General features: G+C 39.6%; 1 protein-coding gene across 2 annotated transcripts; it reads right to left on the bottom strand.

The window, feature by feature from the left end:
- Positions 1 to 1,947: 1,947 nt before the first annotated feature.
- On the bottom strand, positions 1,948 to 15,150 carry mrps34 (mitochondrial ribosomal protein S34). 2 transcript variants are annotated; one of them, XM_057818014.1, is made up of 4 exons: positions 15,047 to 15,149; positions 6,541 to 6,862; positions 6,384 to 6,426; positions 1,948 to 2,729 (listed from the first exon to the last, which is right to left on the bottom strand). In XM_057818014.1, the coding sequence occupies exons 2-4, from the start codon at positions 6,856 to 6,858 to the stop codon at positions 2,431 to 2,433; spliced, it is 660 nt and encodes a 219-aa protein (XP_057673997.1). In that variant the 5' UTR covers positions 6,859 to 6,862; positions 15,047 to 15,149; the 3' UTR covers positions 1,948 to 2,430. The 2 variants fall into 2 exon arrangements, with proteins under 2 accessions (XP_057673997.1, XP_057673996.1); XM_057818013.1 differs by having other exon boundaries at positions 1,955 to 2,729; positions 6,541 to 6,872; positions 15,047 to 15,150.
- Between the last annotated feature and the right edge of the window lie 277 nt (positions 15,151 to 15,427).

Here is a 15,427-nt window from a genome sequence, read left to right as displayed (position 1 = left end):
GGTCTCACAGCGGAACTTCAAGGCACTTGCCATATATAAATTAGGCCTGAATGATATTGGGAAAAATAAACATTGCAATATAAAGTATATTGCCAAGGCTCCACACTTACTTTTTGCATTGGTTACACTAGTGCACTTTTTTCTTAAAGCCCGCCCGTCTCATCAGACCATAGGACATGGTTCCAGTAATTCATTCATTCATTCATTTTCCATGCCGCTTTTCCATGTCTTTTTTTTGACGTATCTTCAACAGTTTGCGGGCCTTCTTGTGTACAGTCTTCAGAAGAGGCTTCCTCCTGGGGTGACAGCCATGCACACCAATTTGATGTAGAGTGCACCGTATGGTCTGAGCACTAACAGGCTGACCCCCCCACCTCTTCAATCTCTACACCAATACGGACAGCACTCCTGTAACGAGTCACATGACATTTTGGAGGGAAAATGACTAGCAGTACTCAGTTTGGACATTTAGGGATGTACGTAGTTTCTATGGGGTTTACTCACTTTTGTTGCCAGGGGTTTAGATATTAATGGCTATATTTTGAGGGGAAAATAAATTAACTAATATATCAGCTGCACACAGACTACTTTTCATTGTGTCAGTGTTGTCCCATGAAAAGATATACTTAAATATCTGCAGAAATGCGAGGGGTGTACTCTCTTTTGTGATACACTGTAGGTGCAGCAACATTTTTCATTGCATCACCTTTAGCGCAATTCCTTTAGTCACTCTCCATAATGTTGATGAGTGAGTCCACTCAAATTCACTCATGCTTTAACTACAGGTGCAAAATTTCCGATTCTTAGATTATTCGCGATTCGGCCGTGGAAGATTCGAGAACGATTCACAAACATCCAAATTCCGATTATTGAAATATGCCAAGTAAAGCGGAAGTACAACACACTCAGCGCGCCGCGTGGTCTTCAGGACGGAACGGAGCAAGAGTAGCTAAACATCATGCTTCTCATTACCCGGCCCCTCGGGTAATGCCAGTGCTCAACTGACGGCTCTAGCTCAACTCATGCCACGAGATAAAAAAAAAACACAACAACATACCTGACTGCTGCCGAAAAGCTGCTACAAAGTACAGCCACATTACGTTACGGTAGATATAATTTATATAGGACTATATACTATATAGATTCGGTAGCATTCGCAGCACTTCTACAATAAGCTAGATGCGAGCGTTAGTAAACGGGCGCCATCTTAAAGCAGTACACTTCCCTGCAAGGCTGTTGTGGCGAACCTTCCAAGCAAACCTAATTAACTTTTCATCTAAAATACTCCTAAATCGGTATAATATTGACTTGAATCTATCTTTAAAATAGTTTTAAAACTTTCACATGTCGAAAGTAGACAAAAGGGAAATTATGGAATAACGGGAGCAATTTTAACAATTTTAACAGTTGATTCACAACATTAAATTAATTGAATGTAGTTTAAAGCTGCTGATACAGAATGGGGACTGGATTTTTTTTTAAATTTAATGTTATTTTTGTATATTTGTTTACTGCTACATGTTAACTTGATAATGAAATAGTAGTTTGGTTTAGCCTGAGAGTATTTTTGAACAATTTTGGAACTAATGTACAAAAAAGGAGAGGGGTGCATCAATAATCGTTTTATAATCGAATCGGAGCCTCTGAATCGTAATCGAATCGTTAGGTGCCCAAAGATTCCCAGCTCTAGCTTTAACACTCACGCTGCCAAGAACCGCCTTCAGACAACCAAAATTGACTAAATGATTGACACATTTGTGCCTTTGATCGTACAGCTATAGAGCTTTCACTCGCCAGATCAAAGCTACAAACCTGTCACTCATCGTTAACTAAGTAGCAAACTCCGGATGCCTGCTGACCAAGAAAAGCAGCAGGAGGGAGAGTGAGAGGCTATACAAGCGTGAAGCAGAAAAACATTAATTCTTCAATTAAATACCCAGTACTTTTCACCAGATTCCGATCCTCTGAAAAATGGCGCGATCAGCCCGATTTCCAATCACGTGATTTGATCGGGACATCCCTAGTTAAAACTTTATCTGCATTATTGTTGTGTACCACAACAAAAAATCTTTCCGTCCCTTATTTCTCCAGAAAGTAGTGTCGCTCATCGCCAACTTTCCAAAAGAACATCAATGGTACTGAGTGGCAAAATTTATTTCCTTTCATCCGTTGTCACATTGGAATTCTGAACCAACTAGTGACGAACGTTGCTCCTTCACTTTGTCCAAATTGTTGACTAACACCGGCAAAAACTCATAAGCTTGCTCTAACTACCATACTCAAATCTGAGAACAGAGGGGAAAAAAACAATACACAGCATATACTATATGCATTTAATTTTAACAATATAATTGACAAGTCAGTTTTGATAAGGAAACAGGTCCGTTCTTGAGAACAAAAAGCACAATATATGGCTCTCGTCCTTTAGTTTCACACAGCTGTCTCCTGTCTCTCCTTCCTCCCTTGGTCTTGACTTTGGAAATATTCCTTGTTGAGCACTACGTCCCTTTCTAGAGGCATAAGAGGCTCCTCTGTAAGAACGCTGCCTTCCATTTGCTTGTGTCGCGCCAGTTTCATGGCACGCAGCAGCGGAGGATAAGGGACGTAGCGAACAGGTGGCTCAGGAAGGGGCACAAAGTCTTTGAATTGTTGCTCCAAATGTTTCGGAACAAGTCGCCAGTCGTGATACATCACCTTGTCTACTTCCTTGACCTCTTTCTCCTCTTTTCCTGCCCAATACACATAGTAGATTTAGATTCATTATTATCAGTTTTGGGATTGAGTGTTTTGAGTTGGGAGCATGTAACAAATGAAATTCATATTTCCAGCAACCACTGTATTGCTTCACTTGAAAATAGCACAAAACAAAGGTCACTGCTGAAGTAGACGGTACAGATTTACAGTATATACCACATATGGGTTCCAGAATTGGAGGGCATTTTACGTCACACCCATCAAATGATAGATTAATCAACACACAAAATACTAAAATATGCAGTTCTGTGTCCATTTACTTTTCCAAAGACCAAATAAAATAATAATAAAAAAAGAGAATGCTTGAAAATATTTTTTTAAATGATAAATAAATCAAGAGTGCCCCTTAATTTACAATGTTCTCTTTCCCGACCTATAACCAAATTGAATCTCAAAAAAGTTAAAAATGAAATTCAAATTTATCCTTTTTATTTATTTATTTTTTAAACATTTTTTTCATTGCTGTGTCGTTTAACATGGGAAAAATGGTTTTAATAAATAATACAGTGGTACCTCGACAAACGATCGTTTCGACACATGATCTTTTCGACATCAGACATAAAATTTGACTCTGCATTTGTTTCTACATTCACCGAAATGCTCGAAATACGACGATTTTTGACAGCGCCAGTTTCTTTGTTTTGTCGGAAGACGGACGCATGGCTGATTTTTCTCGTGAGAAAAATCAACACTGGATCCAAAAAGGTTAGTGCAGGTGGACAAAAAAAAAAGAAAAGGTGACGCTTACCATTGAAACGAGGATGTAAATGATAGAAAAATATAAGCCTTGTGTGTGCATCCATGAACTGGGTAGACAATAGGGCCGTAGAATGTCAATCTCGGCCTGCGGTCCTTCTCCGTTCGCCTTTATTAGTTAATTTGATTTTTATTGTGGTAACATTACCAAAGAATATCGCCAGCTTCGTCAGGTTTCTCATCATTTATTCCATCAACTTGTGCAACACAACACGCCTAGTGTCAGCTGCTGTTGATGCCAGCATCAAACAAAGTAAAATAGAACCGCGCTCTCTTGCTCATTGGTGCAATCAGATACAGCAAAAAAAGTCCGCCACATTACAACCCGATTCGTTTCATTTTTATAGGTATTATTTATGATTACTATTTAGGGCTGCAGCTATCGAATATTTTTGTAATCGAGTAATCCACTGAAAATTCTATCGAGTAATCGGATAAAACAAATATATTTTTAGGTGAAGAGCAATTATAAATATACATGAGAAAACAAGACTTTTCATCTAATCTTGAACCATTTTCAGTCAATCAATGTCTTTATTTTCGATGTATATTGTTGAAAACAGCCAACAATTGCATCTCAGATGTTAACTAGAATTTAAAAAAAAAAAGACTAATTCACTGCTTTCACTCAAAAAACCTTTAGATCTTATTTAAAAAATACTTAATATATATACCTAAAAATGCCGTTACGCTGGATAAAACACATCACTTAAAAGTTAGAATTTTTTCCCTCGTGTTTCAATTGAATTTCTATTTGTGTCAAGCCATTTTTAAGTTCTAAATGAGTTTTAAGTTAGTCTAAACTGTAAGTCCTGATAGGATTTTGACTTTTTGCAGTGTTCAAAATAAATGTATGATACAGGCTGTATTGGAGCACATTAGGGATCAGTGCTACTTGGTGTTGTATCCAGCAATGACTACTGAGCTAAAATTGATAGTTAGCATTATTGAGTTTTTATTTTACACCCTCATCACTCCACAACGCTATGTTATGTTAAAGCCTGTATGTTAGACACGTTAGCCACGCATGGACAGTGGTCATAATTAGTAGAAACCTAGCCCTCCGCAGGGCTAACGTTGCGTGAGCTAGTGACAGTAAGGTTAATCTTATTTATTAGCGCTTAGTGCTGTTTATTAGCGCTTAGCGCTCTACTGCTTTAAGATGGCGGCTGTTTACTAATGCTGCCCAGACGTGGCCGAGTCTGTCATTGTGCATCTAGTTCAACATACATGTGATCTCTATGAGACTCATCAGACGCTACCTGCAATCAACGTAGCATCGTGCGGGCTAGTATTTAGCAACGTCGGCGTCGTTTGTAGTGGGTGTCGGCTGGTGTAAGTTTTTTTTTTTTTTTTGCTTCTTCCCCTATGCACGTGACATCAGCGCGTTGTCCCGCATTAAAAGTAGTCCGAGGAAAACGTGATGCTTAGAGCTGTCAAACGATTACTCGAGGTGAATAAAATTACTCGGATCAGTTTTTAAACTCGAGTTACTCGAGTTGCTCGAGTATTCGTTTCAGCTCTATTACTATTATTACCATATAAAATTATTATTATTTTTTTCATAATTTATTTGTTTTGCTCTTTGTAATTGATACTTGCAATAGTAACAGCAGTATTTATTTAGGATTTAGTGTAGGTTTTTGGGCTGAGAAACAAATTAATGGAATTATAATGTATTCTTATGGGAAAATCCTGCTCGACATACGACAATTTCGACTTACAAACAATGTCCTGGAACGAATTAACTTCTTATGTAGAGGTACCACTGTACTTCAGATGTTAGTTTTTCACCCCCCCCCCTCCCTCCAACTCCCTCCCAAAAGAGTAGGTTGAGCTAAAAGCACAAAAATACAAAAAGTGAAGTCTTATTCAGTGAAAGTTAAGAATTTTTTAAAAAATTTACCATTTCGTCAGTGGCAGCCAATGAGTTAAGAACGGGATGACATTTGGGCTTCACAATGCGTGTTGAAAGGGAAAGTCACAATTTTTGACATTAGGCTCAATCTTCGAGTTAGCGAGGGCTTAGTCGGTGAATTTGATTTCAACAAATTCTGTGCAGTTTATTTGTTATTTGTCAGTTTCAGGGTTCAGGAGTGGCTAAGCTAGTGTGAGTCAATGGGCTTTGACAGCATGTCAATAAAAAACAACATATGCACCCATGAGAATCGCCGATGACCCGTGCAATCAACAGTGTTGGCAAGGTTTTCAGGATAAAGTTATTAAAATTTACCATTGCATGGCGATAATTGTCGAACAATTGTCGAAAATCGAACAGCAACATAATCCAGAAGCTCTGCAGGGAACAGGCTGTCTAGTCAAGCAGGATAGAGTGACTTCACATCAGTTTTTTTCATCAGGAACAAAACGAACCCCTCAACCCCCAAATCAATCTCCGTGATGCACTGTACTGTTTATTCTTTGACCATGACATGGCTTCGTTTGAACAGTTAGATCTGTTAATATCGTTTTTTATTGGCATGCTAGCAAACCAAATTGACTCGCGCTAGCTTAGCCACTCCAGAGCCTTGAAAAAAACAAATAACTAACAAACTGCACGGAATTTGTTGAAACCAACTCCACCAACTAATTAAACCCCCGCTAACCCGAAGATTAAGCCTAATGCCTAAATTTTGAACTTCCCCTTCAACACGCATTGTGAAGCCCAAATGTCATCCAGTTCTTAACTCATTGGCTGCCATTGACGAAATGGTAAAAATGGAGCCGTCAACGACACAGACACATAGCAAGTAGCAAGTGCTTCCAGTTTAAATGAGTTGGATGTCCATCTTTGTCGATGGCCGACAATTGAGTTCAATGACCCATATTGTCTATAATTGTGACTGGATACTCAAGCTATGCTGGTGGTTTACCTTTATAGGTCAGAATACCCCAGGCTTGTCCATGATCCATGTTCTACAAGACAAAATAACAGATTGTGCATTTAGTATTGTAGGTCAATGCTTCTGACAAGAGGTTATTCCACCAATGTGGCAACATTCTCCAATAACTAGACGAGACCGCTCCTACCTCAGCTGTGTAGTCCACCTTGACTTTGGTGATCTGCCAGTAACTTGGCTCAGTGTGGTCCTCCAGCCACGACTTGCGAGTGAAGACACGACCAACTCCGAACATCCGCATACCGGCCATGAGAGAGAAGAGGCGGCTCTCACGGCGGACATCCTGCCAAGCCAACACGGGTAGCATCTTGCCCGTAAGAGGCCGCTTCATAGTGTCATAGTCGAGGGCGTACTTCTGCGATTCCCGCGGTCGGCTTTTCAGCTCTCGGTAGGCGCGGATCTTCCGAGCCATCTCCGCGATGAGACGAAGTCGCTTTTTCTTCACCATGGCTCTGTGAGAAACTGAAGGCGGGAAAATGGAAGAAATTAGGGATGTCCCCGATTCGAAAACGTGATCAGAAATCGGGTCCGATCACCTCATTTTTAGGAGACAGGAATTGGGTTGAATAAATAAATAATGGTGAGTTTTATTTAAGGGATTCAAAGCAACAAAATTAGATGTGCAAGAATACCGTCAAAAGTAGGGATGTCCCAATCGCATATTTTAGCACCTGAGTCAGAGACACCTGATTCGAATTGGTGAATATTAGTAGTGGAACTCTCTGACCACTCCCATACTCAGAACTATGCATTTTTTGTCGTACCATTATTTAATTAAAAATCTTACATATATATTTTGACCAGGTTACATTTGTCATTTTTGTGGTACTGTAAATCCACAATTTTGAATAAGTTCTGGCCAAGGTTGGTGAATTTTAGTAATAGAGCTTTCTCACAGCTCACATTTTCAAAACTGCATTTTTACTGGACCAATATTTAGAAAAATGAATTAAATGTTCTATGTGTGAACTTTGATCTGGTTACAGGTTACAGTTCTGATTTTTCTGGAACAGTAAATCCACAATTCTGAATAAATTCTGGCCAAGTTGGCTAAATATTCGTAGTTGACCTCTCTGACTACTCACAAACTCAAAGCCATGCATTTTTACTGTACCAATATTTAGGAAAATAAAATTAAAAGCCACACATTTGTACTTTCATCAGGCTACACTTCTCTGTGCTTTACTAATGCTATAGATTATTGCAGTACTTCTCAATTATTTTCTGTTATGCTCTTCCCCAGGAAGACATAAACGTTTCACGCCACCCAATCATTTGCCTATAAATTATTATTATAAGTACACCTCTGCGTAAAATTGTGTCCTTTTTAATATTAAAGTGCATCTCTTTGACTGAATTTAAAAAGAAAAAAAAAGTCACATCCAATCTGTAAAAAAACACTCAGGGTACATTTTTTGACCATTTAATAGTGAAAAATAAAATGTAATAAAACCAATAAATACTAATAAATTCAAATAACCATTCGACCGAAAAAACAAAAATTAGTGTAATTGGGCAGTGGGTCAGTTTTTATTTTTCCTTTTTTGCACTGAGCAACTGTGTATCCCACCTTATATGATGCCAACCAAGTATTCGCTGGTTTACTGATGTAACGCTGCGAAACAAAACGGGACTATTGTTGGAAATATTTGGCAAGTCTTGGCTGAAAGACAAATTAAGCGGCTTATCAATGCTATTGGGGTCTAATGTTTTTAAGCAACATCTTAATTGATTTGGCTTCCTGCTGTCCGTTGCAAACATTTTTTAAGGACACAGACTGGTCTTTCCTTGTCTCCCACTGTATTAAAAGTCAAAGCCAAATGCTGCATACACTTGGTGAAATTTCCTCGTCTTAGCTCTTCATATCTCCAGTGCTTTTTGCTGTGTGTTCTTGTTTGTTCAAAAATACTGCGCACACACTGAAAATGAGAGCGCCACAGCCACCCACTGAGTGGACGTGCAATTACACTTTATTCTAGTACGGCAAAAAAGTATGTTCCCCGAGGTCACATGCACCACCCCCCAGCATCGCACTGCTCCCCAGCCCTACTATTTGAGAAGTTCTGGTTTATAGTATCAATGGCCTGTTTGTAAGGGTGTAACGGTACATGTAATAGTATTGGACCGTTTCAGTACGTGGTGCTCGGTTCGGAACGGATGCGTACCGAACGAGTTTCTGACGTAATATAACCCTTACTTTTTGAGGCTGTGAGTCGATCGTGTTACAGTTTCTTTGTGTAAATTATATTTACTCCGTCTTCTCTACTATAATGAGGACCAAGACGGTAGGACAGTATAACCCAGAAACGTCATCGGCGCGACAACGTGGCCACCGGGAGAACGCAGTGAAACGCGGGCGTTAGAGTCAATCAGCCAATGCACACCAGTCGCAGTGCGGCCGTGTTATCTGAAATTTCCGGGTTTACGGTGAGTCAGCAACCAGCACACGTTTGCTTAATAGACAATGTTTATTGATTAGAAAATGCAGAATAAATTAGATTTATTGATTACAATCCCACAAGAGCAAGCAACAAGTATCAAAACAAGAACAAGTGGTAACGATGACGTTAGATCTAGTTTGTCAATCCCAGAATCCCCGCGTTACCGTTACAGCACAACAAACTGTTCCTTGACAATGAAAATCGCTTACCGTTGACAAATGAGCAGGGAGCCAAACGCTCCGGCAAAGCGGCGAAGGAACAAAGCCAAGCGACCCGTACGTAATCCTCTGGCAGACTTCCGGGGAGTTGGGGGAATCTCCCGACTCTTACAGGCACGTCTGACGCGGGGACACGGGTGGCCACTCCCTGCCCCCACGAAAACGCACCACCCGAACTCGTGACACCCCCTCTCACCCGCAAGGGTATGAGATTCCCCCAAGTTGAGGCTCCCAGCAGTTAAAGTAGATTGTTTATTTAAGTTATCTCGTGAGATTCCCTCCTAACTATGGGACTCGAGCGCGTACTATGGTGCAAAACAAGTTATCTCGTGAGATTCCCTCCTAACTATGCGACTCAAGCGCGTACTATGGTGCAAAACATGTTATCTCGTGTGATTCCCTCCTAACTATGGGACTCAAAGCGCGTACTATGGTGCAAAACAAGTTATCTCGTGAGATTCCCTCCTAACTATGGGACCCAAGGATAAAAACAATAGAAGTTGTTACAATCTAGGTCACAGAAGCAATCATACATCACAAAGGCATAATGTGCTAATGTTAAGGCATCACATAATATTTTCCCCCATCAGGCCGCATGTTAGACGCGTCCCAGAAGTGGCTCAACGCGACGAACGTGAAAAGAACGGCAGAGTTTATCATTTGACGCGAGACGCGGCCCTCCTGCGTCATACTACTACCGGTAGCTAGGATCGGGCAGACCGGACATGTAAAAATAGGGTGGATCCGGTCGATTTTCAAACTAATATGCAATCGTAACCTACTTTTTGAGTCCATCAGATCTCTTGAGTGGTAAATCGGGGCACAGGTGACTTGTCTTTGTTGATTTACTGCTGTCTTCTCCGCTATAATAATAACCAACACAGCGCCCTGTTCAATTCAAAACCCTCCTACCACAACAAAACAAGTAGGAACTAATATTCACATAGGAACTAAAGTTATACAACATAAAATATACGATATAAATGAATACTACATCCCATTTGTAAAATATAAACACATAATAAGATAAAAATAGCCTATTTAAATAAAATAAATTGAAATGAGCTTAAACGCCTGTAATTAAACAATAAGAATAATGCACACATCCTGCTTACACAATTAAATTTATTAACTTCTGTGTGGCGCTTTAACTTGAGAAAATCCACCAATAAAGCTTTTGAAACCCGTTCATAAGGGGGGAAAAAAAGTTTGAGTCATTTGTAAAATACATGTTAAAATCTTTGTCATTGTGATTGCTTTTCTCTTTAGCACAGGACTTCTTTCTTTCAGAAAGAAAGCTGACCAATACGCGGGGTCTGAAAGGCAAATTGTTGTTGGATTATCTTTAAATACCCGCTACTTTTTGAGCAGAATTCTAGCTTTGTATAGGCCAGTGCTTCTCAATTATTTTCTGTCACGCCCCCCCAAGCAAGACGTAAATGTTTCGCGCCCCCCCAAACTCTCTGCCGCCACTGTAAATAGTATCATTTGTCTATAAAATTACTATTATAAATACGCATCTGCCTAACATTGTGTCCTTTTTTTCTAATAAAGAAAAAAAGTAACATAGATCAACTTATAATAAAGTATAACTTTATTAACATTGTTTTGTTTGTAACAGAGAATACTTGACGTGCATCAATTTGCCTGAATTAAAAAAAAAAAAAAAATCACATCCAAACTAAAAAATACACTCAAGGTACATTTTTGACCATTTGATACAGAAAAATAAAATGTAATAAAATCAGTAAAAAATACCAAATTAAAATTGATTAGAAACGTTCACTCATGAGGACAATGTGCCAAAAAATTTGACCGAAAAAACAAATCTGAATAAAAGGGGAAAAAAAGTGTCCTTGGACAGGACAGTTTTTATTTTTGCTGCTCACAGTATTTGCCTCTTTTGCAATGGTGTGGAGTTATTTTGCAATTAGCATGCTAACAATGCTCACTGGCTATGGCCAAAACCAGGTCAAAGATGGCCAAATCCATCTCTTTTATGAGAAAACTGAGCTATATATTAAACTGCAAAACTCTATATACAATTTATTGCTCATTAGTATTTCCACATTTAACATACTTTATTGAAGTTTGGGAAAGTGTTTATAAAACTAATGTACAGTCCCTTTTCATTCTGCAGAAATTAAGCTCTACACATAATACACAACACTGGTTAGAGGCAGCGGCGGTCTGGGGATATTGCCCGGGAGTCAATGAAAGACCGGCCCACTTCATAGACTGTGTTGGAAGCCATCCAGCTGGCAACACAAGTACCTGTTCCTTGATTTTAAAAAAAAAAAAAAAAAAAAAAAAACAGAATTTGATTTTGTTTTGGACAAAAATCATCATAAACAATAACCCGAGCCCTAAATTAGACTACAGTAAAATAATTACAACAGTGTAGTTATTTTAAAGCGTGTAGTGATTTTAATGCAAACACGTAGGGGTGTAATGGTACTCAAAAATCTCGGTTCGGTACGTACCTTGGTTTTGAGGTCACGGTTCGGTTCATTTTCAGTACAGCAAGAAAATAAAATGCAAAATATAAATGTGCTAGTTTATTACACACTTTTGTGCTTTCAACAATAGGAACATTAGCCTATACCAGTACTTCTCAAATAGTGGGGCGCGCCCCCCTGGGGGGGGCGCAGAGCAATGCCGGGGGGGCGCATGTGACCTCGGGGAACATGTTTTTTTTTTTTTTTTTTTTTTTGCCGTACTGGAATAAAGTGTACTTGCACATCCACTCAGTAGATGGCAGTGGCGCTCTCATTTTCAGAGTGCGCGCAGTATTTTTGAACTAAGGAAGAGCACTCAGCACACACAGACAACAGATATGAAGAGCAGTGTGCCACCGCCGTTTTCGAAAGCCGTTTTCCGACCGGACTCACTCACGCAGCGACCCACTGTCTTGTCCGGTTCTCACGTCGCCGCCCGAGAAGTGCCATTTTCGGCTTGGGATCGTCATGACGACTGCCCTCACCTACGGTTCTACCTCGGCCGCCATGAATGCGCTTTTTTCGTGCCGTTTGCCTTTTAGCTTTGACTTTTAAAACAGTGGGTGATGATGAAAGACCACTGTTTACTGTGTCTAAAAATAATTATAGCAGACAGCAAGAAGCGTAATCAATTAAGACGCCACTTAAAGACATTAGACCCCAATCTCATTGTTAAGTCGCTTGATTTTTTCAGTGAAAACGTGCCGAATATTGCCAACAATCGTCCTGCTTTGTCAGTGTTATATCAGTACTGTAGCTCAGTTTTCTCATAAAAGAGATGGATTTGGCCATCTTTGACCTGGTTTTGGCCATTTGGGATGCAGGCATGATAATGTCACTAGTATTGAAATTAGGGGTGCGACAATATATTGGTATGGTGATATTTCGCGATACTTCGTAGGCGTTGAATGAACAAATTCATTCGCCTCTTCCCATTCAAAATGAATTGGACGTCTCGCGCCGTCAATGGCACTCATTCATGAGCATTCAATGCGAGATCTCCCAGTTTAAATTAATTAGACGTCTATCGTCAGTGGCAGGCAATGAGATAAAAAAGAACGTCGGAAATGTTACGCTGAAATATTCTCACAGTCTGTTATATTTACATTTAGAAATAGCTTTTTTCTCTTTAGTAGTTGTATTGCGAATTATCGTAAGCAGTGTTGTTAATAATGGTGTTAGAATATAACGGCGTTATTTTCTTCAGTAGCGAGTAATCCAATTAATTACTTTTCTCATCTTGGCAACGCTGTTAACCGTTACTGAGGCAGGAAAGGCGTGTGTTACTATGCGTTACGATGTTGGTTGACTGACGCGAGAAAAGTCTGGAAAAGACGGACTCACGGAGACGAGAGAGCAGATCAGGAGTGGCGAAGAGGCAAGGGAGTGTGACGCCGTTGCAAACACGGTGCTAGGTGGCTCCAATAATACCTGACTGTAGCCGATAGCCTACAAACTATGCCCACATGATGCTTCGGTAGATATCACGTATATACAGAACTAGATGCAAATGACAGACACGGTGGCATTAGCAACATGTATAATAAAGAACTAGATGCGTTAGTAAACAGCCGCCATCTTAAAGCAGTAGACCAGGGGTCATTAATTAAAAATCCCCTGGGTCCGAAATTAAAAAATTACAACAATCTCGGGTCTGGAAATATTTTTAATGCTTTTTTTTCCCCCAAAAAAATACAAAGGTATCTTTATGTGGCCATGTTGATAATTACGACGTTCAAAAATGTAAATAATATATAAAAGGTGCATAAAACTAAAAAAGTGCTTCAATTGAATCATTAAATAGCAACATTAGAGCATGTTCAAGACTTTTTTTTTTTTTTTTTTAATTGTGGATGCTGGCAGGGGGACTTGCTTGATTTTTTGACAGACCTCTTCTTTTTGCTTTCCATGAAGCAAAGTTTCAGCAACTGCACTCATACAATCTTTGACAATTGGTGCGTCACTGAAAGACTTTTTGTTCTGAGGGAGCATTCATTTGCACGTTGCTGTGCAGTGAATGAATGAACCATGAGCCTTGAGGTGCGATCATATTGAGCCCTTAATTCCGATTCCGAATTTTTGAGAACGAATGGCAGAGTTCATGGGGAAACTTTGCTAAAAAGCTGTGTGCTTCGTCTAATAGTGCGTTTTCAAATTGCTGCTCTTTATAAGCTCTACTGTCTCTGAACAGATGAGCCATAGCTGTCTTGTGCTGCCACCAGGTAAAATGAACAAAAATGTGTTGGTCCACTCCTCCTTAAACACTCTGTTTTCTGCATCAATCTTGCTTAGTTTTGAGCACGCCATTTGCCGTACCTTTTTCGCCTCTTCCTCCAACTTCATTCGTCTCAGTATTTGGCTGTCACTCCGCGGAGTCTGGAAAGCGAGTGTGAGACATGCTGTTCTAAAAGTAACTTTCAAATGCTTTACTCCTATTGGCTGGCTCACGCGCGTCACCGCTAAGGTTTTTGTTTGTTGCCCACCTCCGCTCTGCAAACCCTCAGACAAAAATGATTTTTGTTGTTGCAACGTGTATTAGTCGCGACAGCTTGAGATCCGGTCCAGACAGCTTGGGGGACCGGAACCGGAATGAGGTCCGCAGTTCCGTGACCTCTGCAGTAGACTTCTCAGGAAGGCTCTGTTGTAGAGAACCTTCCTAGCGAGCCTAAGTAACTTTTTATCTAAAATGCTCTTAAATCGGCAAAACTTAACTTAAATCTATCTTTAAATGATGAAACAGTTTTAAAACTTACACATGTCGGAAATAGACAGAAGGGAACTAGTGCAATAACGGGAGCAATTTTACAACTTTAACGGTTGATTCACAACATTAAATGACTTCCACATATAGCAAAGGTTACTATCTAGTTATCGCAATATCTGCAATACCCGTGTCTAGTTAAGTTTAGGGTAAAGAATTGAGCTAGGGCCAATTGTCCCAAAAACCCTTTAAACTTCACATTGTGTGAACTGATGTTTTTTTTTTTTTTGAGAGAAAATTATCACCAGTTACTTTGCCAAGTAACTAATTACTCTTACATTCAGGTAACTGAGTTACTAACGCAATTACTTTTTGGGAGAAGTAATTTGTAACTGTAATTAGTACTTTTTAGAGAAAGATTAACAGCACTGATCGTAAGTGGGATTTCTTGACCGATATATCGATAAATGTTGTACCGCCACATTGTGACTCAGAGCTTCCCACCCCTTATGGAAATATTTTAAATTTTGATGTTTTTTTTTTTTTCCCCCCCCTCCCTAATAAATTGCCAGGGTATCAGATAGATACTCTGTATCGCCAAAACCTAAACATCAGGTGATTCGGAATCAAACTCGGGTGCAAAAATGTGATCGGGATAACCGTAGCAGAAATAATGGTATTTACAAAACTGCAGGTCGTGAGGCAATTTCTTTCTGAGGCCGTTCATTAGCTATGGAACCGTAATGTGCTTGTATTAAATAAAGACGGCGTTAATTACCTTAAAGATGGTTAAGAAGAGCTGATTTCAATTGACCTCTGCTAGATGGCTCCGACAGTAAAATGCTCCGAGTGTGAATCTCATTGACAGAAGTGTTCCTATACTTCTTCTTCAATTTCCGGACAGCGTTTTGTCACGTTGTTTTGCCTTGCTGCCCTCTACTGGCTGAATCGATGGATTATTGCCATTGCGTCCTTATTTCGTTCGCACAGAAAATCCCATGAATGAGCATTTTTCAGTAGTTAAATTCAGTAGGTAAACACACACACACATAAAGTAACGTTGATATCGTTCGAAATAGTACATATAGCATAATAGTATAAGTATAGACTACAACAATACTGAAGACTGATTCTTATTTTTTTCTGATATTCGAATCTT

The sequence above is a fragment of the Corythoichthys intestinalis genome, chromosome 16 (assembly GCF_030265065.1).
Source record: "Corythoichthys intestinalis isolate RoL2023-P3 chromosome 16, ASM3026506v1, whole genome shotgun sequence".
Classification (NCBI taxonomy): Eukaryota; Metazoa; Chordata; class Actinopteri; order Syngnathiformes; family Syngnathidae; genus Corythoichthys; species Corythoichthys intestinalis.
This window is presented reverse-complemented; position numbering and strand designations above follow the sequence as displayed.

Excerpts from the sequence above, each read along its gene's own strand:
- mrps34 (XM_057818013.1), bottom strand. The coding sequence starts at position 6,858 with ATGGTGAAGAAAAAGCGACTTCGTCTCATCGCGGAGATGGCTCGGAAG. Across the intron at positions 6,427-6,540 it reads AGGTGGACTACACAGCTGAG|AACATGGATCATGGACAAGC; the intron begins GTAGGAGCGGTC and ends TTTGTCTTGTAG. Across the intron at positions 2,730-6,383 it reads GGGTATTCTGACCTATAAAG|GAAAAGAGGAGAAAGAGGTC; the intron begins GTAAACCACCAG and ends TGTATTGGGCAG.